Source organism: Bos mutus, chromosome 21, assembly GCF_027580195.1.
Source record: "Bos mutus isolate GX-2022 chromosome 21, NWIPB_WYAK_1.1, whole genome shotgun sequence".
NCBI classification, from domain to species: domain Eukaryota; kingdom Metazoa; phylum Chordata; class Mammalia; order Artiodactyla; family Bovidae; genus Bos; species Bos mutus.
In genome coordinates this window covers 19,988,789-20,013,638 of record NC_091637.1, presented here as the reverse complement: position 1 = coordinate 20,013,638, position 24,850 = coordinate 19,988,789, and the positions used below count along the sequence as shown (strand labels likewise).

Below are 24,850 nucleotides of genomic sequence, written 5' to 3'. Positions count from 1 at the left end.
GAATAAAGGACACACGTTTTGTGTGGTTTCAGTGAGGAAGGAGGGGCTGTTTGGGCCCAAAAGGACAAGATATTCTGTTTGAGTTTCAGTTCTTATGAAGGGTGGTAGTTGGCATATCTGGCTACCTGTGTTTCTGTTTCTGAATGGTCCCAAGAGAGTGGAGGGGAGCTGAGGCCTGTCTTTTGTCCCATTGCATTCCCAGGCCCTGATGCTTGAGAGAGAATTTTGTGGGAGAATATTTTTCAGAGGCCAGTATCTCTTTCCATCAGGACAACTCAGAGATTAGCAATAATGATTTCTTAAATTTCTAACATTGCTATACTTGGTTTAAGAAAAAAAAAAAGGAAAGAAAAGCTTGGTTCAGTTCAGTTCAGTCGCTCATTCGTGTCCAACTGTTTGTGACCCCATGAATTGCAGCATGCCAGGCCTCCCTGTCCATCACCAACTCCCGGAGTTCACTCAAACTCACATCCATTGAGTTGGTGATGCCATCCAGCCATCTCATCCTCTGTTGTCCCCCTCTCCTTCTGCCCCCAATCCCTCCCAGCATCAGGGTCTTTTCCAATGAGTCAACTCTTTGCATGAGGTGGCCAAAGTACTGGAGTTTCAGCTTTAGCATCATTCCTTCCAAAGAAATCCCAGGGCTGATCTCCTTCAGAATGGACTGGTTGGATCTCCTTGCAGTCCAAGGGACTCTCAAGAGTCTTCTCCAACACCACAGTTCAAAAGCATCAGTTCTTCAGCGCTCAGCTTTCTTCACAGTCCAACTCTCACATTCATACATGACCACAGGAAAAACCATAGCCTTGACTAGACGGACCTTTGTTGACAAAGTAATGTCTCTGCTTTTGAATATGCTATCTAGGTTGGTTATAACTTTCCTTCCAAGGAGTAAGCGTCTTTTAATTTCATGGCTGCAGTCACCATCTGCAGTGATTTTGGAGCCCAAAAAAACAAAGTCAGCCACTGTTTCCACTGTTTCCCCATCTATTTCCCATGAAGTGATGGGACCAGATGCCATGATCTTCGTTTTCTGAATGTTGAGCTTTAGGCCAACTTTTTCACTCTCCTCTTTCACTTTCATCAAGAGGCTTTTTAGTTCCTCTTCACATTCTGCCATAAGGGTGGTGTCATCTGCATATCTGAGGTTATTGATAGACTGCTCCAAACTACACTTAACATTGGGTACAGTACACACTATCACTTTACTTACTTGAACTTTGCACTGCCTCAGCGTGCAGTGTCATTGATTCCCACTTGAAATCGCAGAGAACCCTTTTGGTTTGTTTAATTGTTCCTTATTGCCGGTTAAGGGCATTAGGATGACAGTGTACACAAAACAGCCAGATTTGACCTTTAGAGCTATCTGTTTGTATCCGGCCTTTTCAGTAAAACCAGTGTTTGATAAGATTGTAGTTAGAGCAGAGCGTATTACCGATGATGTTACTTGGTTGTGTTGCTGCTGCTGCTGCTAAGTCGCTTCAGTTGTATCCGACTCTGTGCGACCCCATAGATGGCAGCCCACCAGGCTCCCCCGTCCCTGGGATTCTCCAGGCAAGAACACTGGAGTGGGTTGCCATTTCCTTCTCCAATGCATGAAAGTGAAAAGTGAAAGTGAAGTCGCTCAGTCGTGTCCGACTCTTAGCGACCCCGTGGACTGTAGCCCCCCCAGGCTCCTCCGTCCATGGGATTTTCCAGGCAAGAGTACTGGAGTGGGGTGCCATTGCCTTCTCCAGGTTGTGTTGCAGGTAAATTGTATATCCCTTTGATAGCTAATGTGTAGGTGCCCTAGAAGTTTGGAACAGAGATTTAGTTGTGTTGTTCTTGCTGTTATCCTTTAGGATACACAAGAGGATTGGCCTGCTCTGAGATAAAAAGCAGAATTTCTTGATCCCTAGTTGAGAACCCTTTTTCAGACTTGATGTTTGTATCAGTCTAGGTAGACTTGGTCACGTGAGCTGTGTGTGCTAAGTTGCTTCAGTTGTGTTCAACTCTTTGTGACCCTGTGGATTGTAGCCTTCCAGGCTCCTCTGTCCATGGGATTCTTCAGGCAAGAATACTGGAGTGGGTTACCATTTCCTTCTCCAGGGGATCTTCCCAACCAAGGAATCGAACCCATGTCTCCTGGGGCTCCTGCATTGCAGGTGAATCCTTTGCTGCTGAGCCACTGACTTTAATTTTCAATAGCTTACAGCAGAAAGGTTCACTTCTCACTCATGCTGTGTGGGCATTGTAGTGTCTCTGCCACTGTAGTCACTCGGGTCCAGGCTGATGGAAATCTTCATCAACGTGCACTTCCACCTGGGCACTTGATGTGTTGGCTCTTAAAGTGGCATATCTATCACACTCACATTTCACTGGCTAAAGGCAGGTCACACGGCCACGCTTAAAGACCTGGGGAAGTGCATTCCTACCCGTGTGCCCAAGATGGGGGAGAACCTGAAATAGTTTTGAATATACTAATGACTACTACAGGGTTTTTTTGTTGTTGTTGTCTTCATTTATTTTCTTAGGGGAAAAATAAATCTGACATTTGCTTCAGTATCACTTTATAGGTGAAAACAGAAATTTTTAGTATCAGAAAAATAGAGGAACACACTTGTAAGAAGGAAACATCATTGACTCTTAGTAAAAGGCATCTAGTGTAGCCACTTTTCACTTTCTCTAATGAAATACTTGGTATTTTTCTCTTCTATAGTTCTCCAATGAATTTCAGGTGACTTACCAAATTAAAATTCCCTAATAGAATAAACTGCTTCCATATCTGCAAATACTATAAGATATGATGTGTAAAAATTTACTGAATTTGTTGATTTCTGTTTCCAAAACCAGAATTTTAGGAGACCAAATGGTAGGAACAAAGGTTAAAGGTATGGCAGGGGATAAGGAGGCATGGGAACATTGCGGGTGAAGACCACTGGGACTGGGAACTTGGCATCAACTCCGGCTAGTCAGAGGGTCTGCCAGCAGGGGCACTAGTGGCGCTCTGGTGCAGTGCAGTTTCTCACTGAATTGCTGATATCCTTGATCCCCTCTGCTGAATGCCAGTGGGGCCTCTACCTGATACATTTCCAGATGCCCTCTGGGATGGGAACAATGCTGCCCTAGATGAAGAGCAGTGAGTAAGAGTATGGAGTTGGTCAGAGAGAAGTTTGAAGAAGTAGTTGATGATCAGATTGTGGAGGGCCTTGACCCTTGAATTTCTTGAGTCCAGTGTACACTCCCCATTGCCCTTCTTGTTAAGCACTTTTGATATTTCCTCATTCTTAAACTATTCTTTGTTTCTAGTTTCCATGGTACCCATTCACCTGATGTTTTTCTACCTTTCTGGCTGTTTGATCTGGCACTTTGAGCTTCTTACCTCTTAAATGATCTCTCTTTTCTTTTAGACATTCACTTCTTAGGACATCTCACACAGTCCCATGATTTCAGTTATCTTTCTGCTGGTGGTTCCTAAAGTACCATCTGAACTCACTTCACACTCGGTTATGTCCAAAATAGAATCTCTAGCCCCTTCCATTTCCAGACTGACAGTTCTGGAAAAGTTTTTAGGGAAACCTTTCTTGGCATTCCCCTTCCTGCCCGTAGACTGAAATAGGTGTGTGCATGTGTGTGCTCAGTTGCTTCAATCGTGTCTGACTCTGTGACCCTATGAACCGTAGCCCACAAGGCTCCTCTCTCCATGGTATTCTCCAGGCAGAAATACTGGAGTGGGTTCGCCATGCTCTCCCCCAGGAAATTTCCCGACCCGGGGATCAAGCCCTTGTCTCTTACGTCTCCTGCATTGGCAGACGGGTTCTTTACACTAGCGCTGCCATTTCCCCGGCACCCTCAACTGCTTTTGCCGTGACATTTAACACCGTGTATTGTTTTTGCTTACTTGCCTGGTTGAGAGCACACACCCTGTGTGTGTTGGGACCTGATTCCTGGCTCTGCCACTTAAGAACTGTATGGCTTGTGCCTTTGGAACTTATATGTAGACAGGAACTCGTGATAGCACCTAGCTTTTATGGTGGACAGCAGCTAGCTTATATGGAGCATTAAATGTACAGCAGGTACTTAGAACAAGGCCTGTACATAGTAAGTATTTTATTCTTTTGTTTGTTGCCCATCCCCACTTCAAGATACTGTTAAGGTAAGGACCAGACTGTCTTGTTCACCCCCGTGTATTTCCAGATAATAGCACAATACTTGACACGTACTGCTTATTTATTGTTGACTTCATTTGTCCGTCTGCTAATAGGGAAATAGTTAATCAAACTTTCGTTTTCTCATGAACCTTTTATCTACTAGAGAGAGAGAGACAATAAATGTTAGGTGGTGATAAGTTCAGGGGAGAAAATAAGCATGCTAAGGAGTGGGTTGGTAAGGCTTGATGTTTTATACAAGGTGCTTAGGGAAGGCATCACTGATACAGTGGCATTTGAGCAAAAACCAGCAGAAAGTAAGAGAAGTCAGAGATAGGTTCTTCCCTGGGGAATTCCAGGTCAGTGGATCCAGTCCAGAGACCTTGGGGCCAGTATACCTGAGTGGAAGTGAGAAAGGGGGAAAGTAGCAGGAGATGAGGGAGGGATGGGGAAAGTGGGGCAGGTAGGTCATCGTAGGTTATTGTTACAGAAGAGATTGACATGACTCCCTGCCTCTGGAGAGGGCAGCTGGGTAAGTGTGGGGACTCACTTTTCCAAAATGTTGGGCCATGTGCATTTATTGCCGGTTTATCACCCTGGGGCTTTAAGCCCAGTGCACTGAAGAGAACAGTCCTCTCTCGATTCAGGCTTTATTGCCTAGGACAGCAAAGAGTTTAGATTGCTCTCTGCTGCTCTGAGACAAAGTCTGAGCTTGAAGCCAGATAAGTTGATAGGTTGTCTGCAGATGACCCCTTTCCCCTAGCCTAGGAACTGTGATTAACTCCAGAGGATGAGTGGGGAGGGCTAGTGAGTGTGCACAGCAGCAGTCATGGCCCTGAGTACACCTCAGGACCCAGTTATGAGTCTGAAAGATCGCTCCTGATTGGGGAAAACGATACACTGCATCTTGGTCCTTGATAAATCTTTGTGGCTTTATCTGCGTATGACCTCAAAAATTGAAGTCCACATTCTGTAGAGAATAAGTTGGTCTATTTCTGAAGTTAGCCAAGTCTGCACCACGAGACATTTTAAGTAGCTTAGGGGTGGAGGGAAGCCCAGGCCCGTCCACCTGAGGTTTAACTCCAGACAGCCCTGAAGGGAGGTCACCCTGTCATAGCCTGGAGCCAAGCACTTGCTGTTTTTTAGCCCAGTCGCTACGCGAGTACTGCCTTTTAGATTTTCAGGATCCATGTATCTGAATTTACCCTACAACAATCATGTTCATGTTGATTAGAGAAACCTCAGGAAAGGAGTGGACAGTTCCTTGCTGACTGCGCCCGACCCCTTGGCTTTTAAAGCTGCTGCTGCTTATCCTACTCACAGAGTGAGAGAAATGGGCACATTCTGCACAGGTCTGTCCCTGGCACCCTGCTGGCTTTCTCCTCATACCTTGACCCTTGGGCGCTCGTCTGCTTTGATGCAGACAGGGAACAGATCCGCCTCTTGTTCTGGCCCAGGCTGAAGGCCTGTGTTTCTGTGGGTGCTCAGTGCCTTCTGTCTTTATGAGCTGGCGCCACTTCCAGCCTCATGTACGCCCACAAGTCCACTCACTTTCTCCTCCCCCCTCACCTCCTTTCCTGCTCCCCTCCACCCACTTACCCACTGAGTCACTGTCTTCCCATTCTGCCAGTGTATCAATACCGTCTTTCTTCAGAGTATGAAATCTCAGGGATGCCTGCTTTGCTTTCTGTTTCCAAGTGGTGACAAAATGATACTGGTTCTTTCTTCAGGTCTGCTTCCGCCCACCTCTGCCTTTCCTTTCCCTTTCCTTTTCCTTGCCAGATAACTAACAGATCAGCTCTGGGTAACTACAGCAGCTAAGCCAGTCTTTCTCCCAACTGTTTTCACTCAGTCTAATCTTTCATAGAAACAGTTTCCCCATTTTCCCTTCGGTCTACATTCTTCCCTCTGGTCTCAAAGGATCTCTGGCTGGTGGATTCTCTCACTCCTGGGGCTCCCTCTGCGTTAGAGCATGGACCCCCCAGGCCCATCGGGCACATCTTCCTGTTTTCCATATGTACTGTGATTCATTCCCACCTTTCTGCCTTTGCCCATGCCTTGTCGCCACCCTGAAACATCCTCATCTTCCCCCCAACAAGCTTTGGAGATTTCAGAACCCAGCTCAAGTTGTACATTTGATGAAGTCTTCTTTGAACTCCACTATTGTAGATCTCCAACCTGTTTCTCTTCTTACTCATGCTTTAAAGTTTGTATTCCTAATTCTTTCCAGTAGGTTTTAAAGTCTTGGAATAATGTCAGTATGTCATTCTTTGTTGGTCATCTGAACAGGACAGGGCACTCAAATATAATCTATGGGTTGATTATTACGGTTGATTGATTGTCCAAATTTGGTGTGTTTTCAATTTTCAAAGCACTTTTCAGATATAATGTCTGATTCACACAGCTAAAGGCTTGTTTTTAAAAACTGGTTTCTAATTAGACCTCCACTTTCAAGATTATGACCTATGTGTGCCCACTGGTTTCAGGGCATACATCAGCTTAACTTTGCCTTTGCTCCCTTGGGAGGTAACATGTGGTGGGCTCAGGAGGAGCCCTGTGTTCCTTGAATGGGATTCTGCCTGAAATGGCTTCGTGGGTTCTGGCTCTGACAGATTCTGTGTGACTTAGGCAGCCCTCTTGAAACCTTCTTGTACCTCACGTTTTTTGGTTGTAAAACAGGGGTGACACCATCTTTACTTGACTCTTAGACCCCCCTTTTTTGGGTAATATTTATACTTTAGCATATCAAATCCAGTTTGCCTTACAGGCAGTGGCATTTCATAGTTCACTCGCGTTTCAACATTATCTTTTTTAGTGATACATAAAATAATGGTATGATTTATAATCAAAAACTCTTTGCTTTGATTAAATACATTAATATTCACCATTCATGGTTATTTTGAGGATTGAAGTTGGTGAGTAATTGCTTAGCTTAATAAATGATGACTTCTGTCTTTATTTTTATAGTTTTCCTACTGTTCTCTCTGCTTTCAGAATTACCCCCTTAAATCCATCCTTTACACACCTGCCTAATGACGTGTTACAGGTGTGTTGAGACTGACTGCCTCCCCTGTTTGAATTATTCAGTGGCTCTCTCCCCCCACAGCAGTGACTCTTCCCGGGAAGAGGTATGTGCCTCATTCCTTCCCCCACCGTCCTCAGAACCCTTGTGAATACTGAGTGACACTGGCTGCTAGAGAGAAGTGTGTTCTACAGGTGAAATTTGGTGAATGTAGGAAAAGAGCTGGGGACCACTGCCATAAGGATTGAACTAAGGCCCTTTAACATCAGCTGCAAAGACCGCCAAGACCTTCTTCAGCCTGCCTCTCGAGCCTCACCTCCTGCCATTTCCTCCTTGAACTCCGTGTTCCAGCAACACTGACTATTTATATAGCTTGCCTTTAGGGATGTTATAGCTTTGTAAATTTTTGACTCAGCATATAAAGGGCTAGAGAAGATGGGCAAGGTCCAGGGCCGTTCCAGGAGCAATGCTTTAGAAGGAACAGGAACTGTGAGGATGGGGATCATCTCCTCAGAGACAGGATTGTGGACCCAGGCATGGCATTTGGAACTTTTTCTTGATGGTCAAATAAATTGTGCTTCCCTTTCCTGACTGCCTGCCATTTGTTCAGATTAGAGAGAATGATAATAGTTTTCCGCATTTTATAGTCGAAGAAACCGAGTTTTAGAGCTGAGATGACTCAGTAAGTGGCAGAGGCAGAATTCAGACCCTGGACTCTGGTTTCAGAGCCTGTAGTCTCACAGCTATGCTACCTGTAGTGTCCTCTTCTGATTTAGCATTCTCAACGTGGTAAGAAATATATTAAGCTCATGTTTTGCTTTTTATGATTATTATTATTATTTTTATTTGGTTTCACTGCAGCTTAGTTGGAGCATGTCGGATATAGTTCCCTAACTAACCAGGGATCGAATCCGGGCCCTGTGCATTGTGCATGTGGAGTCTTACCCACTGGACCAGGATGTCCCTAAGTTCATGTTTTGTTAGTAGATAATCTGCCAGAGAGAGGATAAAATTGAGGAGAACAGGCCTGGACCATTTTTTTTTACCCAGTGTTGTACTTAGTGCATTTGGGACCAGTGTTACAAACAGGCAGGAAATGGCGGAGGATGAAACAGTAGACAATAAAGAAAAGGTCCTGCTAGAACATTTTTATAAATACTTTAGAGAGAACTCTGACTCATGATGGGAAGTTTTTTTAAAGGAAGGAATAATATGCAATGAGTATAATTTGCTAGTCAGCGATATAGATGTAACGGCACAAAACATGAAACCTGCGCTGAGGGACTCCCTGGTGGTCAAGTTTCACACTCCGTGTTCCCACCACAGGGGCCATGGGCTCCATCCCTGCTCGGGGAACTAGGATTGCACATGCTGCACAGCCTGGCCAAGGGAAAAAAAGCAGAAAGCGAGTAATCCTATTTTAAAGAAGAAGAATCACTAGCAGAGCACACAGAATAGTTAACGAGTTACTGGGTAACTTTCTATTCCCCTGTCTGGATAGCTTCTCTTTCATTTACCAGTAAAGGCCCACCCTCATCCAGACTTCATAGCATTTTATACTTGGGTCATAGTACTTACCACAGTCTTTCCTTTTATTATAGTTAATTCTATACATGCTTTATCTCCCTTACTTGACTATAAGCCCTTTGAGGACAGGGTCCAAATCTTATCTTTATTTCTTCCTTCTGGCTCTTAACATTCTGTGATGTTAAGCATATTTAAAAATAGACATTGTTACAGATCACGTTATTTTGGTGAAAACCAGTGATTACTTGAATCTAATACATTATCTCGTGTGTGTGTGTGTGTGTGTATACAGTGGACTCACATACAAATATTTAGTTTATACAAAGTCATCTCTAAACCATTTGGCAAAAAGAAAGAGAATAAAAATCATAAATACAGAATGATTCCGCCCACAGTTCTCCTCTCTCAGTCTGTGTCTGGAGTGAGTGTGAGATGGAAGGTTTGAATCTTTGCCTCTGCCCTCGTGTGCCTGTCACGTGCCTCCCATGAGCAACTTAGGGTCTCTGGAGTGATTTTAATGCTTAAAGATACAGTGCAGATTTTCAATCTGTGTAGTCCTTTAAGAAACCAACCACTTCATCTAGCACTTAACTGGAAAAAAGAAAAGAAAGGTCTGGGTTGGACCTTAGGTGATTTTAAGGGCTTTTGGCCATGTATGGTTTCCATCTTACTTCCTTAGAACTTGAACCTTATATAAGATGAGACTCCACTATTTTCTCATTTTTTTTTCATTGAAAATATGTGTGATCATGTGAGTAAAAGAGAATGAAAGGCAGGAAGTCAGGGGCTAAGTATTGAGTCTTATGGAATTTCATGACAAGTCATCTGAAGAAAACTGTGGAAAAAGTCCAAAGACCAAGGAAGTTCATAAGGAGTTCAGGAGACACTAATAGCAAGGAAAAGAGAAAAACAGAACTTTATTAAACAGATTGCTTTGTTTACCTGTTTTCTTTAGCAGAGGATGCCACGTTTCTGGAAGGTGTTTTTATGCCCTCTTCCCCTTTTTCATTTCTTTTTAAAATGGATAATACGGGAACTAGAGACTGGCTCTGGGCAAAATGATTCAGACGATTTTCCCTTCCCCTGTCAGTGAGGGTCCTCCTACCCATTGACCTGTTAAGAGCCACCACACCCGCTAACACAGACAAGGAGATGATGCATGCATACCCCATCTTACCTAGAATCTCTTCCTTCCTTACTCTCTGGAGGCGTTTCCTAGGAATTGATGAAACCAAACAGGCTTTGTGACTTGGGGTAGAAAAAATTATCAGCACTTAGCTTTTATATAGTAGACTAAATGTTTTATTAGTGATTAACAATTCTCTTTCAGAACTTGAGTGTTGCAGTATTGGCATCCTCCTGTTCCAGTGCAGCAGACTCTGTGACCATGCTTTCTTGTTTGATTAGTGTCTTACTGTCTTCTCTGTGGTGATCGTTGTTTTAAAAAAGATAGGAGAGTATGGCTAGCCAGTGGGGATGTGAGCACTTGTCTTTTGTGCATGGCAGGCTTCTGTCCTCCAGTGTGAAATACTTGAAGAGGATTGATCTAGTTGAGAGGTTTCTGTGGATATAAGTGAACTTGTAGCGTGGTATGTGTTAACGTCCCAGTAGTGTCCTGGAAGATCTTACCTCCCGCCTCTGCCTGTGGAGTTCCTCCAGAAGGGTTCCTGCCGTCCCCATATAGAACTGCATTTTACTGTAGGAACAGTGTTACTCATGGTGCTTCGTTGTCACTGCACGGCTGCTCTGTGGTACCACGTCCTGAGTCAGCATTTGTCCTACTGGCATGAGAGCCTTGTTTATTATATCTGTAGAAAAATACATTGTTAAGTTTAATACTTAAACGTTTGGAATATGGCCCACAATCCCTGGAGACAGTATTTTTACTGGAGGAAAAAGAGTAATGTTTGTTACCAGGCTCCAGATCACTTTGCTTTTATTGATTCCTGGAGGACCAAGGGAAGGAGAAGTGCCCACTCAACTGAGAAGGTATCTTGAGACTGAAAGACAAGGCGGGTGGCTCTATATAATCAGTGGATCAGTTTATTATTATAGGGTAACTTACTCACAGGGTGGGGTTAGGCAGACAGTGCTCCAGAAGCTTTTGTAGCTGCAGTCCACACAGCTGAGGGGCCACTGAGACAGTTTCATAGCTTACCTAGTGCAGGAGAAGGTGTATGCTTGGAAACAGTCATGCGTTCCTAAATCATGACTTATGAATGGGTTACTAGTCTCATGGGTGTTAAGCATAAGTGAGCAAAGGTCTTCATCATTGTTTGGGGACTAACAGAACATAGAGGCCACCTGGTTCTAATGATTATTAAACACTATCTATTACGTACAATTCCCAACAACAGAGAAGGGATTACCACACAGTACAGTCTTGGGAAGGGTCAGCAGAAGGACAGGAGGATCTGTGTGGGCTCAAGATGGCATCAGTTACGCTAATGGCCATAGACAGTGGTGGCTTCTGTTCACCTGGAATTGGATTCAGGACGTTTTTTACTTCAGTGAGAAACATAACCAAGGATGAACTTTTGAAGATCCTAGAATCCTCTATTCTTGGATAGGGTTGTTGAAAGTAACTTGCCTCCATTCCCTGCAGTTCCAGAGCTGTGTCCCCAAGGAGCACATCTGTCCTTGAAATGACACTTTTATTTTCCCCCTTAGATTGCATCAATCCTGACATGAAACAAGCAAGCTCATTTTAACCCGCTTTTACTTGTAGAGGTTAACTCCTCTATGTCCAGGCAGTAGAGCGTACTTTTCAGTGCCAGAGTGGGAAGCCAGGCCAACTCAGAAGGCCTGTGTCTCCTCAAAATCAGGACTTGTGAACCATATAAGCCCCTTTCATCCATTCATCCAGATTTGTGAAGTACCGCTGTAACCACCACAGCGCTTGGCAGTGCAGACCCAGAGATGAATGTGACATAGACTCTGCCCTCAAGATCATGAACTCCTTATTGCAAAATTCAGACTTAAATTGAAGGAAGTAGGGAAAACCTCTAGACCATTCAGGTATGATCTAAATCAAATCCCTTATGATTATACAGTGGAAGTGACAAATAGATTCAAGGGATTATATCTGATAGACAGTGCCTGAAGAACTATGGACAGAGGTTCGTAACATTGTACAGAAAGCGGTGATCAAAACCATCCCCAAGAAGAAAAGCAAAAAGGCAAAATGGTTGTCTGAGGAGGCCTTACAGATAGTTGAGAAAAGAAGAGAAGTGAAAGGCAAAGGAGAAAAGGAAAGCTATATCTATCTGAATGCAGAGTTCCAAAGAATAGCAGGAGAGACAAGAAAACTTTCCGCAGTGATCAGTGCAAAGAAATAGAGGAAAGCAATAGAATGGGAAAGACTAGAGATCTTTTCAAGAAAATTGGAGATACCAAGGGAACATTTAATGCAAAGATAGGCACAATAAAGGACAGAAATGATATGAACCTAACAGAAGCAGAAGATATTAAGAAGAGGTGGCAAGAATACACAGAACTATACAAAACAGATCTTAATTACCCAGATAACCACAATGGTGTGATCACTGACCTAGAGCCAGACATCCTGGAGTGCAAAGTCAAGTGGGCTTTAGGAAGTATCACTATGAACAAAGCTAGTGGAGGTGATGAAATTCCAGTTGAGCTATTTCAAATCCTGAAAGATGATGCTGTGAAAGTGCTGCACTCAACATGCCAGCAAGTTTGGAAGACTCAGCATTGGCCACAGGACTGGAAAAGGTCAGTTTTTATTCCAGTCCCAAAGAAAGACAATGCCAAAGAATGTTCAAACTACCTCACAATTGCTCGCATTTCACACACTAGCAAAGTAATGCTCACAATTCTCCAAGCCAGGCTTCAACAGTACATGAACCATGAACTTCCAGATGTTCAAGCTGGATTTAGAAAAGGCAGAGGAACCAGAGATCAACTTACCAACATCCATTGGATCATAGAAAAAGCAAAAGAGTTCCAGAAAAACATCTTCTGCTTCATTGATTTTACTAAAGCCTTTGACTGTGTGGATCACAGCAAACTGTGGAAAATTCTTACAGATGGGAATACCAGACCACCTGACCTGCCTTCTGAGAAATCTGTATGCAGGTCAAAAAGCAATAGTTAGAACTGGACATGGAACAACAGATTGGTTCCAGATTGGGAAAGGAATACGTCAAGGCTACATATTGTCACCTTTTTTATTTAACTTACATGCAGAGTACATCATGCGAAATACCAGACTGGATGAAACACAAGCTGGAATCAAGATTGCAGGGAGAAATATCAGTAACCTCAGATATGCAGATGATATATCTGTGACCCTTATGGCAGAAAGTGAAGAGGAAGTAAAGAACCTCTTGATGAAAGTAAAAGAGGAGAGTGAAAAAGCTGGCTTAAAACTCAGCATTCAGAAAACTAAGATCATGGTGTCTGGTCCCATCACTTCATGGCAAATAGATGGAAAAACAATGAAAAGAAGAAACAGTGACAGACTTTATTTTCTTGGGCTCCAGAATCACTGCATATGGTGACTGCAGCCATGAAATTAAGATACTTCAAAGAAAAGCTATGACCAACCTAGATAGCACATTAAAAAGCAGAGACATTACTTTGCCAACAAAGGTCCGTCTAGTCAAAGCTATGGTTTTTTTCAGTAGTCATGTATGGTTGTGAGAGTTGGACCATAAATAAAGCTGAGCACCAAAGAATTGATGCTTTTGAACTGTGGTGTTGGAGAAGACCCTTGAGAGTCCCTTGGACTGCGAGCAGATCAAACCAGTCAGTTCTAAAGGAAATCAACCCAGAATATTCATTGGAAAGAGTGATGCTGAAGCTCCAATACTTCAGCCCCCTGATGTGAAGCACTGACTCACGGAAAAGACGCTGATGCTGGAAAAATTGAAGGCAGGAGGAGAAGGGGATGACAGAGGATGAGATGGTTGGATGGCATCACTGATCGATGGACATGAGTTTGAGTAAGCTCTGGGAGTTCGTGATGGACAGGGAGGCCTGGCATGCTGCAGTCCATGGGGTTGTAAAGAATGGACACAACTGAGCGACTGAACTGAACTGAAGGTCTCCCTTCAAGGAGAAGAACAGACAAGTGAAAAATATGACAGTGCACTGAGCTGAGTGCCTCGGGCGAGATGCATACTGGACACAGCAGTATCACTGAGAAGAGGTGATTGCCTCAGCCCGGAGAGGTCTTCAGTCTTTCTTGAATTTACTTCACCAAAGTCTTGGGTGTTCATCACCTCAAATCTTGGAAGGCTCCTTTTGCAATCTCTGATTTTTATAGAACTGCTTAAGAAGATCAGCATGAAGAATAGTGGAAGGTAGTGAGGGTTAGGATTAGCAGTTCTCAGCAGAGTCGGCAGCACCATAAGCCCTTGTTCCAATTAGAGAAGTGCTTTCTTTCCATCAGGAAGTCCCAGCAGGTTAGACAGTCATTTAACTCTCCTTTAATACCTCCCAGGGCTGTTTTCCCCTTTCTATGCATTTTCACAGTGCAACTGCTTACCAAGCCTTTGTTGGCACAGAACCTCTGATTCAGGTCCTTCAGAACAGAAGAATCACACCTTCCAGGAGTCCCAAAGCTATACCTAAGCACTAGTGAATGCTCAGCATGCACCAGATTTATTCTTATTTTCTATATCAGTAAACTGGGTCACAGGAAAACTTCTGAGAGAGCCCAGGGTACAAACTTACATTCAGGTCAGGACCTTCATCTTGCCTCTAGGGAATGAGACGGGGAAGGCCTCAAACAGTTAGCTTATACAGACAGAAAAGAATAGAGGGGGCCACACTGGATGCCCAGCGGGACCAGTTATAGAAGCAGGTACCTCCTCTGGAGGGAGGGTGATGTGACAGCTTCCTGGAAAAGAAAAATGGGAGACAGATGTCCACGTGTGGGGGGAGGGGAGAGGGAAATAGTCTTGATAACAGGTTAGATTGCTTTTCAGAGCTATACACCTCTTGACTTCTAGTCATTCCTACTTTTTGACTGTTGTGAGGGGACTCTCGAAGAAGTATGCTTTCTTCTGTTCTTGTGCCCCCTCCCTGATCAGGTTTTGGATTTCTTCTTCCTCTACCTCCCTTTGTTGATTTGATCTTTAACTCTCAGTGTTCTCTGAGGTTTTACCTATTGCTTCTGGCATCCTCAAGTTCAGTCCATCAGTCAGCTCGTGTCGTTTGTCAGAACCATTCTTTATGATTTGTTACCTATAGTTTTTTAGGTACATGAGTTTGGTGCTGATTCTCCACTGTCTTCTCCCCACATTCATGCTTGGCAACCTCCAACTTTCTCAAGGCTCCTCTGTCTCCACTCAGAGAAAGCTCACCCACTTTCCATGGTTCGCTGCAGGTTCAGTGAAAGAAGGTCTTCACCGACTTGTCAGGTTAACCTGGGCATCTCGTGCGCTAATCCCCCGTGGCTCATCCTTGACTCTTTAACACCACATGAGTCACTGTGGTTACCAAAGGTCAGTTGTGATAGCTCCAGACCTGTTGATGCCAGTTATATTGGTATTGTGGGTAAGTCATTTATCATAATTAATAATATACAGATAAACCATACGTGAGAAAAGAGATTTGTTCTATAAAACTTATCTTGCTTTGGAAAGGCAAGATACTTAAAAGAGGAATGAAGTTGAACTTTGTTTGGGCAGGATAACTAAAGGAGACCAGAGCAGGAGGACTCCTAAAGTCTAGAAAAATTCCGTACTTCCTGTTTCACAGAAATCTGAGTCCTCGCTCTCCTTTAGAGAAACTAGAAATTGTAGATGATACATTATGAGTGAAGTGTATACAAGAGAAATTGCATAGACGTTGTTTAGTTGCTAAGTCGTGTCAGACTCTTTGTGACCCCCATGGACTGTGGCCCACCAGGCTCCTCTGTCCATGGGATTTCCCAGGCAAGAACACTGGAGTGCATTGCCGTTTCCTTCTCCAGAGGGAGCTTCCCAACCTGGAGGTTGAACCCGTGTTCCCTGCATTGGTAGATGGCTTCTTTACTGCTGAGCCGGCAGGGAAGCCCCCACTGATGTCTAACCGGTAGAAAAGATCCTGTGGGCTCTACACCAAAAGTTTGGTGGCTCTCAGAGTAGTGTCTGTAGTAGATGATTGTAGTAGAAGCTTGGACTTTGAGGGAAAAGTCACAGTCAAAGTCAAAATAACTATCTTTATTACATGAGTTGTTGGTTTTAAATGCTCTTCATTGGGGTAGAGAAATCAGTGTTACTAATCTGCTGCCTCCCTCTTTTCCCCCCATCTTCCTAATTCTACTAGCTCTCGTTTTTCTGCATTGTCAAAGCATATAGCATTGACATTCTCTTGTCACTCTAACCCCACTTATCTTAGTCCTACCAGTAAGGAATCGGTGCTCACTGCCAGTCTTTTTGCCACGGTTTTTCCAGTCACCTCTTGGTTGGCAGAGTTTTTTCTTCAAAACAGAGGAATTTCTCTTCTGTTACTCTTAATTGACGGTCACCTAGGTGTAAAATTCTTGAGGTTACCTTTTCTTTCCTTGGGAATTTTTGTAAATACTGCTCCTTTTTCTGCCAACATTGAATTTTACTGTGGGAATTTTCAAGCTTGTGTCCCTCTTTTAAGTGATTTGATCATTTCACCTGCTTGTGGAAATTGAGAAACCTTACCTTCAAGGTCTGTCTCAGCACTGACTGTTCTGGGTCAGTTTTTCCCTGGAATGCAATGTGCATTTTCGGGAACATCTTGAATTACATTTTTGCATCATCTTTATGAGCTGAAGGAGAAGGCAATGGCACCCCACTCCAGTACCCTTGCCTGGAAAATCCCATGGATGGAGGAGCCTGGTAGGCTGCAGTCCATGGGGTCGCTAAGAGTTGGATACGACTGAGTGACTTCACTTTCACTTTCATGCATTGGAGAAGGAAATGGCAACCCACTCCAGTGTTCTTGCCTGGAGAATCCCAGGGACGGGGGAGCCTGGTGGGCTGCCATCTATGGGGTCGCACAGAGTCGGACATGACTGAAGTGACTTAGCAGTAGCAGCAGCAGTTATGAGCTGAGTCTTTACATCCCTCTTCTGTTCCATGTTACAGGTCTCTTTTACATTATGTTTTATCTCCTTGGCTGTCTTCTGTAACTTATTTTCTCCCTATTGCTGTTAACTCTTCTTTTTGTCTGGTTCCTTTTATTTGCTTTTTAAAAATTTCTCTCCTTTTTGCTCCTTCCTGTGTTTTTAGCAGTGTCTCTTCTCCCTTTTCTTCCTTCCAGATTCTTCTTCATTTCTCTGTGTTTTTTTTTCCTTCCATTTATGTCTTCTCTTCTTGTCTCCATTTCTCCCATATAAGCTCTTACACTTTGGCTTTGAGCTCTTGCTTCATAGTTTTCTTTTTTCAATTCTGTAAAATATTTTGTTGCATTTTATGTGCTCTATGACAGCATTTTTCTGACATGTAGTCTTAGTCTGCCCTTTGGTTTTCTTGTTTCTTTCCTAATTTTTTTCTTGTATCTTTATACAGATCCCATGCAGATTTCATTTTTATAACTCATCTTTAAATAGGTGGGTTTTTCAGGGACCAGCTATTTGCAGGATGCTGTTTAGGGGAAGTACCAAGTCTGTGTTCCAGGCTGACTGCAGTTGTTCTCATGATTTCAGGTTCCAGCCGAGTTTCTTTACTTTTATTTCTACCCAGCCAAGAGAGGTGGACATCTGTGATTTTTCTACCATGCAAAGACTGCCCTCTCTGCTCCACAGAGACCAGCTCTGTGAGGCAAAATAGAGCTCATTTGGATGATTTCTCATTTAGCCCCAACTTCAGGTCCAAGGAAGCGCTTATCTTCCAAAAATCAGGAAACTATTGGGTCACAGAGGGTGTGTCCTTCACCTACAAGAAGCATGTTTTGCAGGCCTTCCTGAGCTCTCCAGCTCCCATGCCCTCTCTCTATAGCATCCTTTCTTTTCAAAAGGAAAGGAGCCCTTGCTTGGGCTCCCTGCTTTTGACAGCTTTTACACCCACTTAGTTGGCTCTTCGCATCAGGTGGCCAAAGTATTGGAGCTTTAACATCAGTCCTTCCAATGAATATTCAGGGTTGATTTCCTTTAGAATTGACTGGTTTGATCTTGCTGTCCAAGGGACTCTATAGAGTCTTTCCCAGCACCACAATTCAAAAGCTCAATTCTTCAGCGCTCAGCCTTCTTTATGAGCTGACTCTTACATCCATACATGACTACTGGAAAAACCATAGCTTTGACTAAACAGACCTTTGTGGGCAAAGTGATGTCTCTGCTTTTTAATTGGGAGCCTTGGATTATGGTTATCTTCAGTTTGTTGAAAATGGAGTTTGCATTTTTGTTTATTTCTCCTTCTTGCACTTGAATACCTTTTTGAATAATATTTAAAAATTATGACTTCACAATGCAGTGTTCAAATCAGACTAATGTTTTCTATTAACCAACCACTGGTCCCCTTATATCCTCTGTTAGGCCTTTTACTACACCTTCCCCATGAAGCCTCTCCACCACACTGTTATCCATCTTTTAAGCACTAAAGCCCAAGGAAGATTCTGTTCAGATTTATGAAAAGCCTGTTATTCATTCAGCACGCCTACTCCACACTGGGCATTGATCTAGGCCTTGGGAAGAAAACATGGAAGAATTCCTGCTTTATCTTTGACACACCAAAGGCAAGTCCTAAAGCGATTCCATGTAGAGTCTTCCTCTATGTTTAGAAGAAGAGAGTAAAAGACTCAGTTTGGGATTTTGAGGAAGTATGGTGGAAACATGAGCTCTGGAGTCAGACCTAGATTCAGTGATCAGGTCACTAAATATGACCTGCTAAATATGTGAGGTTGGGACAGTTTATTGACTTTCCATGTATTAGTTTCCACATACCAGTTTACCTCAGGTGGATGTTATAAAGTTAAAATAAGTTACATATAAAGTGCTCAGCACATAGTAGATGCTCAACAAGTACCACTCCCCCCATGAAAAAGGCATTCTTTACAAAGAATAAATACTAGGAGTACAGGTATAGAGACCCCTATTTTTTAATTGTGGTAACATTTACATAACATAAAGCTTACTATCTTCATTTTTAAGTGTACTGTTCAGTAGTGTTAAATGAGTTCACATTTTTGTGCAGCCCATCTCTAGAGCTCTTTCTCTTGCAAAACTGAAGCTGCATACCACTGAAGAGCATCCCCATTCCCTCGTCCCCACAGCTCCTGGCAGTCACCATTCTACTTTCTGCCTCTATGATTTTGACCGCTAGGTACCTTATATAAATGGAACCATACTGAATTTGTCCTTTTATGTCTGGCTTATTTCACTTAGCATGATGTCCTCAAGGCTCATCCATGGTGGAGCACGTTGCAAGATTTTCTTGTAATGCTGAATAATATTCCATTGCCATGTATATGCCACATTTTATTTATCCGCTCACTCATTGATTAGGTTGCTTTCTACTTTTGACTATTGTGAGTAATGCTGCTGTGAAGATAGGTGTACAAATCGCTCTTTGAATCTTTTGAGGATAATCCCAGAAGTAATAAGGTAATTCTATGTTTAATTTTTTAAGGAAACATCATACTGTTTTCTGAAGCCTATTTCTTGATGGGGAAGTATAAACAGTGTAGTTCCCCAGAGACTAATTTTAAAACCAGCTTGTTTAATGTTTTATAAACTATCTGTATATGAGAGTTTCACTATTAAATCTCCTTTGCATATAGATAATGAAATAGTTCATATTGTGTAAAATATAAGAACACCTCATATGAGTGTAGACAGAAAAGTGGTTAATAAGGCTTAATTAGTGTAGGGAAACATATTTGTATCTGAATGTATGCTTTAGTATCCTCCCTCAAGGTCAGAAGTACTCTAGTTGCAGCTGTTAGTATATTTCCCCACTTACTGTGAACAAAACATGGAGAACTGATGGGCCAGTAAACTTCATATGTCAAAAGTACACAGACACACAGACATGTCTTTTTTCTTGACTCTCCATACTGTGGAGTATATTGGCCGTCAAATCCTCCACAGTCTAGTCTAGTCTAGACCGGTGTAGTCTCAGCTGAAGACGGTTGTTGCCCCTGCAGACATTTGGCCATACCTGGAGACACTTGTGTTGTCTCAGCTGAAGGGGTGCTCTGGAATCCAGTGGACAGAGACCAGGAGTGCTGCTCCACCTGCCACAGTGCCCGGGGCAGCTCCCCACCACAGAGAACTCTCCAGCCCCAAGTGGCAGCTTGAGAGACCTTGCCCTAGACCCAAACTACCTCCTCAGCATTGTTCTTAGCCTCTCTCGCGTGTAAACCTGACATTCCAGCCAGACCCGGGTGCGCCTCAGACCGTACACCAGCTGAAATCCTCCTCCCTGCTTCTCTGGTGTCAGGCCCAGCTTCAGGTCTCTCACTGTCTGTGAAGCTGGCTCTGGCCTCTCTGACCACCACTGTCTCCCCTCTTGGACTTCCTGTAGGGCTGTCCCACTAATTTGGCACTTGGTTGACCATACAAGGTGGTCTCTTTCCAAGTTGACTAAAGTGCCTTGAAGGCCGTGTTGATATGACTTGATGTGAAATGTGACATACCAGCCCTTACATACCCCAGTGGGCACCTCTGACCTGACCCACCTGGGGCTCCATGAAAGCTTCCCTGCATGCATAGTGTAGAGTTGCTGAATCAGCACAGTACTCGGCCATCACCGCAGTCTGAGAACTGTGAGCTGGGTGGAAGGCCCACATGGGAGCCCCATGACCAGAGAGGTGTTCCTGCTGAACCTGGTTTCCTCTCTAAGCTAGAACATATGAGGAGGGTGCCAGAGGATGGGCCTGTTATGACCTAGCTTATGAAGCCTGGAGGATAACGTATTTCACATGGAAATGTATGCAGACAGGAACTGTTCTGTCATAGCTGGGCTAGTTGAATACCAGTTGGTATTTATGATGATCACACTTATAATGAAAACCATCATTATTTATTTAGAGCCCAGTGTGTGCCAGGCACCACGTAGGTGCTTTATACAGCTTATCACATTCAGCCCTTACCGCAGTCCTGGAAGGAACCTGAAGCACTAAAAGGATCATTTGCCCAAGGTCACTCAGCTCACAAATAGTGGAGCTGAAATTTACACACAGTCTGACTTCATGCAGCATCACCTTGCCTTGAGTGTAGCCAGGCCCTCCTGCCACTGGTCCTGGGGGACATCTGTGTCTTGACACACTGAAATGTGGCCTCACCAGGGAGGTGGGTGATCCACGGGGTGGAGGCGTTCATTGCGCATCAGGTGCCAGTGTCGTGTCTGGCCTCTGCTGCTGCAGGAGAGCCCACAGGGTTTGCTCTGGGGCCACAGCCTCACAACCACAAGGGGCTCTGACCCTTCTCACTTCTGCTTCCCCTGCAGGTACACTACATCCTTCAGGAGGTGGTGATGGGTGGGATGGTCCTGGAAACAAACATGAATGAGATCGTGGCTCAGATTGAAGCCCAGAACAGGCTGGAGAAGTCCGAGGTGAGACACTGCTGGAATTTTGCCGTGGCTGGTTAGAGAAGACCTGGGCAGAGGGAGGAATGGCTGCTGTGTGGAGTTGGATTATTGTGGAACCTTAGGAGTATTTTCTGCTCCATCTTCTTTTTTTCCCTGACTCAATTGACACTCTTTGGTTGTTCGAAGATTAAACAGCTGAGAATGAGGCTAAAAGTGTGAATGGAAAGCCAGGTGGCACAGGAAGGCAGACCGCTTCTGGCTTGGGGGATTATGTGGGTTGTAATTCCTCCTTTCATGACCACATGTTCCCTGGGGGACCCAGAATCACCTCAGATTCCAGTGTGGCTTCCTAGCTTGTGTGCCTGAGAGTCTGGCTCCAAGCAGCCACTTCTTGTGGTGTCTGTCAAACCTGAGTGGCCAGTTTCCAGTTAGCCTGATAAAAAGCTACAGTAGAGTTTGGGCTGAGTTTGAAAATAGCTTACTCCCAGGTCACCCCCTGATAGTGCTGAGTCTGATACAGATGCTCCCAGTACGTTCTACCCTGTTCCCCTGAGGTCTCTCCATCACCTTCGTCAGCAGTACCAGGGAGCAGAGGTTACCGGCACACACCTTCACAAATGGGACAGCAAGCACGACAAATTACCTCTGTAGTTATCTGAGGGTCTTAAAGAACTTCACCACTTTGTGTATCAGAGCTTGATCTTGCGAAACCAGGGATTCTTTCTGTGAGGACTGGCAGTCCTGCTGAAGAAGCTTTTCCAAACCGCAGCTATTGTGACAACTAGAGTTCTCTTAGAAATGCAGGCTGGGAAGCTTCCAGGAATAGTAAGTGAGTCAGAGGCCAGAGGTTTGGAAACTGGAAGAAACGGAGACTTGCTGGGCAAGGGTGGGATTGGAGTCAGGATCCTGAAAGTGGAGGAAATGGTTTTGAGAATGTCCTCATCAGCTCTGCCCTTCTCCGCACGCCTGGGCCGCTGGAGGGCTGGGGCTCACCGCAGGTACCCTGCTCTGTCTCCAGCCCTTCCGTGTCTGTGTGTGCTCCACCTCCTCTGTGGCCTCCCCCGTCTGTGGCCACATGTCATTTCCAAAGCCAGCTCTTCTCCATCTCATGTTATTAGTTGGCAAGCAGTTGTCCTAAGCTGGGACATTCCTTTTTCCATTAAGAATGTCCCTGTGACTGCACTCGTCTGTTAAGAGTCTTCAGTTTCTTGAGGAAAGTGTTGTATTTTTGTTTTGTAACCTGAAAAGTGACCCTGATACTGAAGACAACTTGGTTAAACCGAGCTGGTTATTTCAGCGGGCATCTGTTGGGCAGCCCCTGTGTGCCAGGCACTGTGGGCGCTGGGGCCAGGAAACTGCACGAGACACAGCACGTGTTCTGGGGTGCAGAGTGTGGGCGCCTTTACTGCGGGACCCACTGACCTAAAGAGTTGTGTTGGCCACCTTTGAGGTATAGGATGGAGAAATCAAAGCTTGAGTTACATGTACTCAGTTTGGACATTTTCTCTCCCTCTTTCACTTGTTTTTTTGTTGTGAAAACATTAAGCAGATTACAGTGAGTTTATCACACAGCCGCCTTTATATCTCTGCAGGGTGGCCTTTCAGCTGCACCTGCCCGGGCGGTGTCCGCTGTGAAGAACATCAACCTGCCAGAGATGCCCCGGAACATCAACATTGGCGATCTCAACATCAAGGTCCCCAACCTGTCCCAATTTGTCTGAGAGTGGAAGACAGCCGAACTGAGTCCTTGGAGCCAGCAGAGCCTAGCCAGCCCTGCAGCACAGTCCGCTCTGCGCCCTCAAGGAGTCCAGCCTCGGGCCCTGGCCCCCACTGTCCTGGAGCAGGAAAGAGCCCTGTGTCCACTGCCAGCCTTCTCACGTGTGCGGCCTTGCCCATCTCTCGGACACGGCGACTGTGGATGTGAGGGGCCCTGGCTACCTCAGTGGGGGTCAGGTGCCCAAGTCACACGCCCCCTTTCCCTCCTGTGTGCAGCCACTCCCAGGGATTGGGGACTGTAGGGAGAGCCCTCTCCCCACCCCAATCCCAGAACCCCCCACGAGGATGTGTGCTGACTCGAGGCTTCAACCTTGAGTTGAAGGCTCCCTGAAATCCTGCAGCATTGACTGTGATGGCGAGGTGCCGTAGCTGGGAACGGATTGACCCTCTAGATCTGGAAACATGGTGCATGGCAAACAAGGACAGGAATTGAAGGTGATCCAGAGTAGCCTACTGGCTCTCCTAGGGTTGGCACACCCAGAATCCTTGGGCACAGCCCAGTCTTCTCACCCCACCTACGTTCCCCACAGCCACAATTCCAGCTCTGCTAGCCTAGCTGTGTGTTTACAGGACACAGTCCAAATTATAAGCCTGTTGCTTGCCTGCCTGCACACTTCTGCCCATAGGGAGGGTACCTCCCACAGCCAGAGCGGGTCCCGTCAAAGGGGCGGGGCCCCACGTCTGTAGAAGGCAAAGTTGACAACATGTGGAACATCTCAGAATTGTGACTGTTCCAGGTTTAAAATACATTCTCCTCCCGAGGAGCAGATGGGTCCATTGCTGTGTTCTGAATGATGGGTGCTCTCTGGGTGGAAAGCCACTGCAGTCTGCACCAGCTTGTGGAGCATGAGAGCCTGTGCCGGGGCCCCCTGTTCTGGACCTGGGGACACAGGGAGCGTGCTGGCTGAGACCTGTGGCAGCACAGCATCTTTTCCCCACGTTCAGAGGGTCCCTCCCTGAGCTCGCTCTGGGCTCGCCCTGTGCCCTAAGGTGACAGTTCACTAGAGCTCACTGTGGAAACCTGTAAATATTTTCCATGTGGTGAGGGTCTTTGTGCCTGTGGTTGGTTATCTTAGAGCTGGAGCTGCTCCTCGGAGCAGCGCCTCTTACCCCTGCACTGCCTTGGGGCCAGGCTCAGGTGCCTTGTTGAGCTGCCTTGAGGTTAGGGAGCTCGCTGTACCATGCTGTTAAGTCTCCCAGCCTGGGGACTTCTCGTGCCTGCTGGCTGTGGCCCAGACTGTTTCCTCAGGCCTCCTGATGTCACAGAGCCTGTCTGAGGTGTGCCCACCGAGACCATGTGTCAGGTCATGTCTTCTCCCGCTTTGAACAGTGCTTCCTGTGGTGGGTGTCCTTTATTCCCTGTAGCCTCTTAACTTCAGTCTTTTGGAACCTCTCCCAATAACCTCAGAGATGGGCAGTGTTGCTCAGAAGATAGACTCTCTTATGTGGGAAGAGGGAAATGTAAGTAAATATATCTATCCAATGTCAAAGCCTCTGATGTTCTTTTAAAAAGTTTTCATTTTTTTTTTAACAGACATTTCAGCCTGTTCACATTCCTCTTTCATAATTTGCTTAAAGTGAAGTAGGAACAAAGAAGGAAAATGTTATTTATTTGATACTTTCTGTAAGATGGCATGAGCAAGATCCTTCCGCAGTCCTTACAACAGACATTAATATCTCTCATTCTGCAGGTCAAGAAAGGAAGACTCAGAGGGGTCAAGTAACTTGCTTTAGGTCACACAAAGCTAAGAGTTGAGACTGACTGCCCAAGTCCATGGTTCATTTTTTTTTCCCGCTGCTCAAAATGGCTTCTCCCAATTTTATTTTCTTTGTTATGGATAAGGAAACCTCAGAATTTGTAGATAGCTTCTCAGAAGCTGTGATTAAAACAGGTTTGGTTTTCTAAAGTAGCCAGTGAAAGCATGAAAGAGTATAAG

The 24,850-nt window shown here is 44.9% G+C and overlaps 1 protein-coding gene across 2 annotated transcripts in view; it reads left to right on the top strand.

Annotated features, from left to right (window-relative positions):
• The window catches only part of AP3S2 (adaptor related protein complex 3 subunit sigma 2), a 41,151-nt gene extending 16,748 nt beyond the window's left edge, over positions 1-24,403 (top strand). The window contains exons 5-6 of one of the 2 annotated variants that reach the window (XM_005895149.3): positions 21,054-21,161; positions 22,730-24,403. In XM_005895149.3, coding sequence (XP_005895211.1) covers positions 21,054-21,161; positions 22,730-22,858 — 237 coding nt within the window. In that variant the 3' untranslated portion in view covers positions 22,859-24,403. The remainder of the gene's footprint in view (positions 1-21,053; positions 21,162-22,729) is intronic. The other variant, XM_070358269.1, reaches the window with a different exon arrangement.
• The last annotated feature ends 447 nt before the right edge of the window (positions 24,404-24,850 follow it).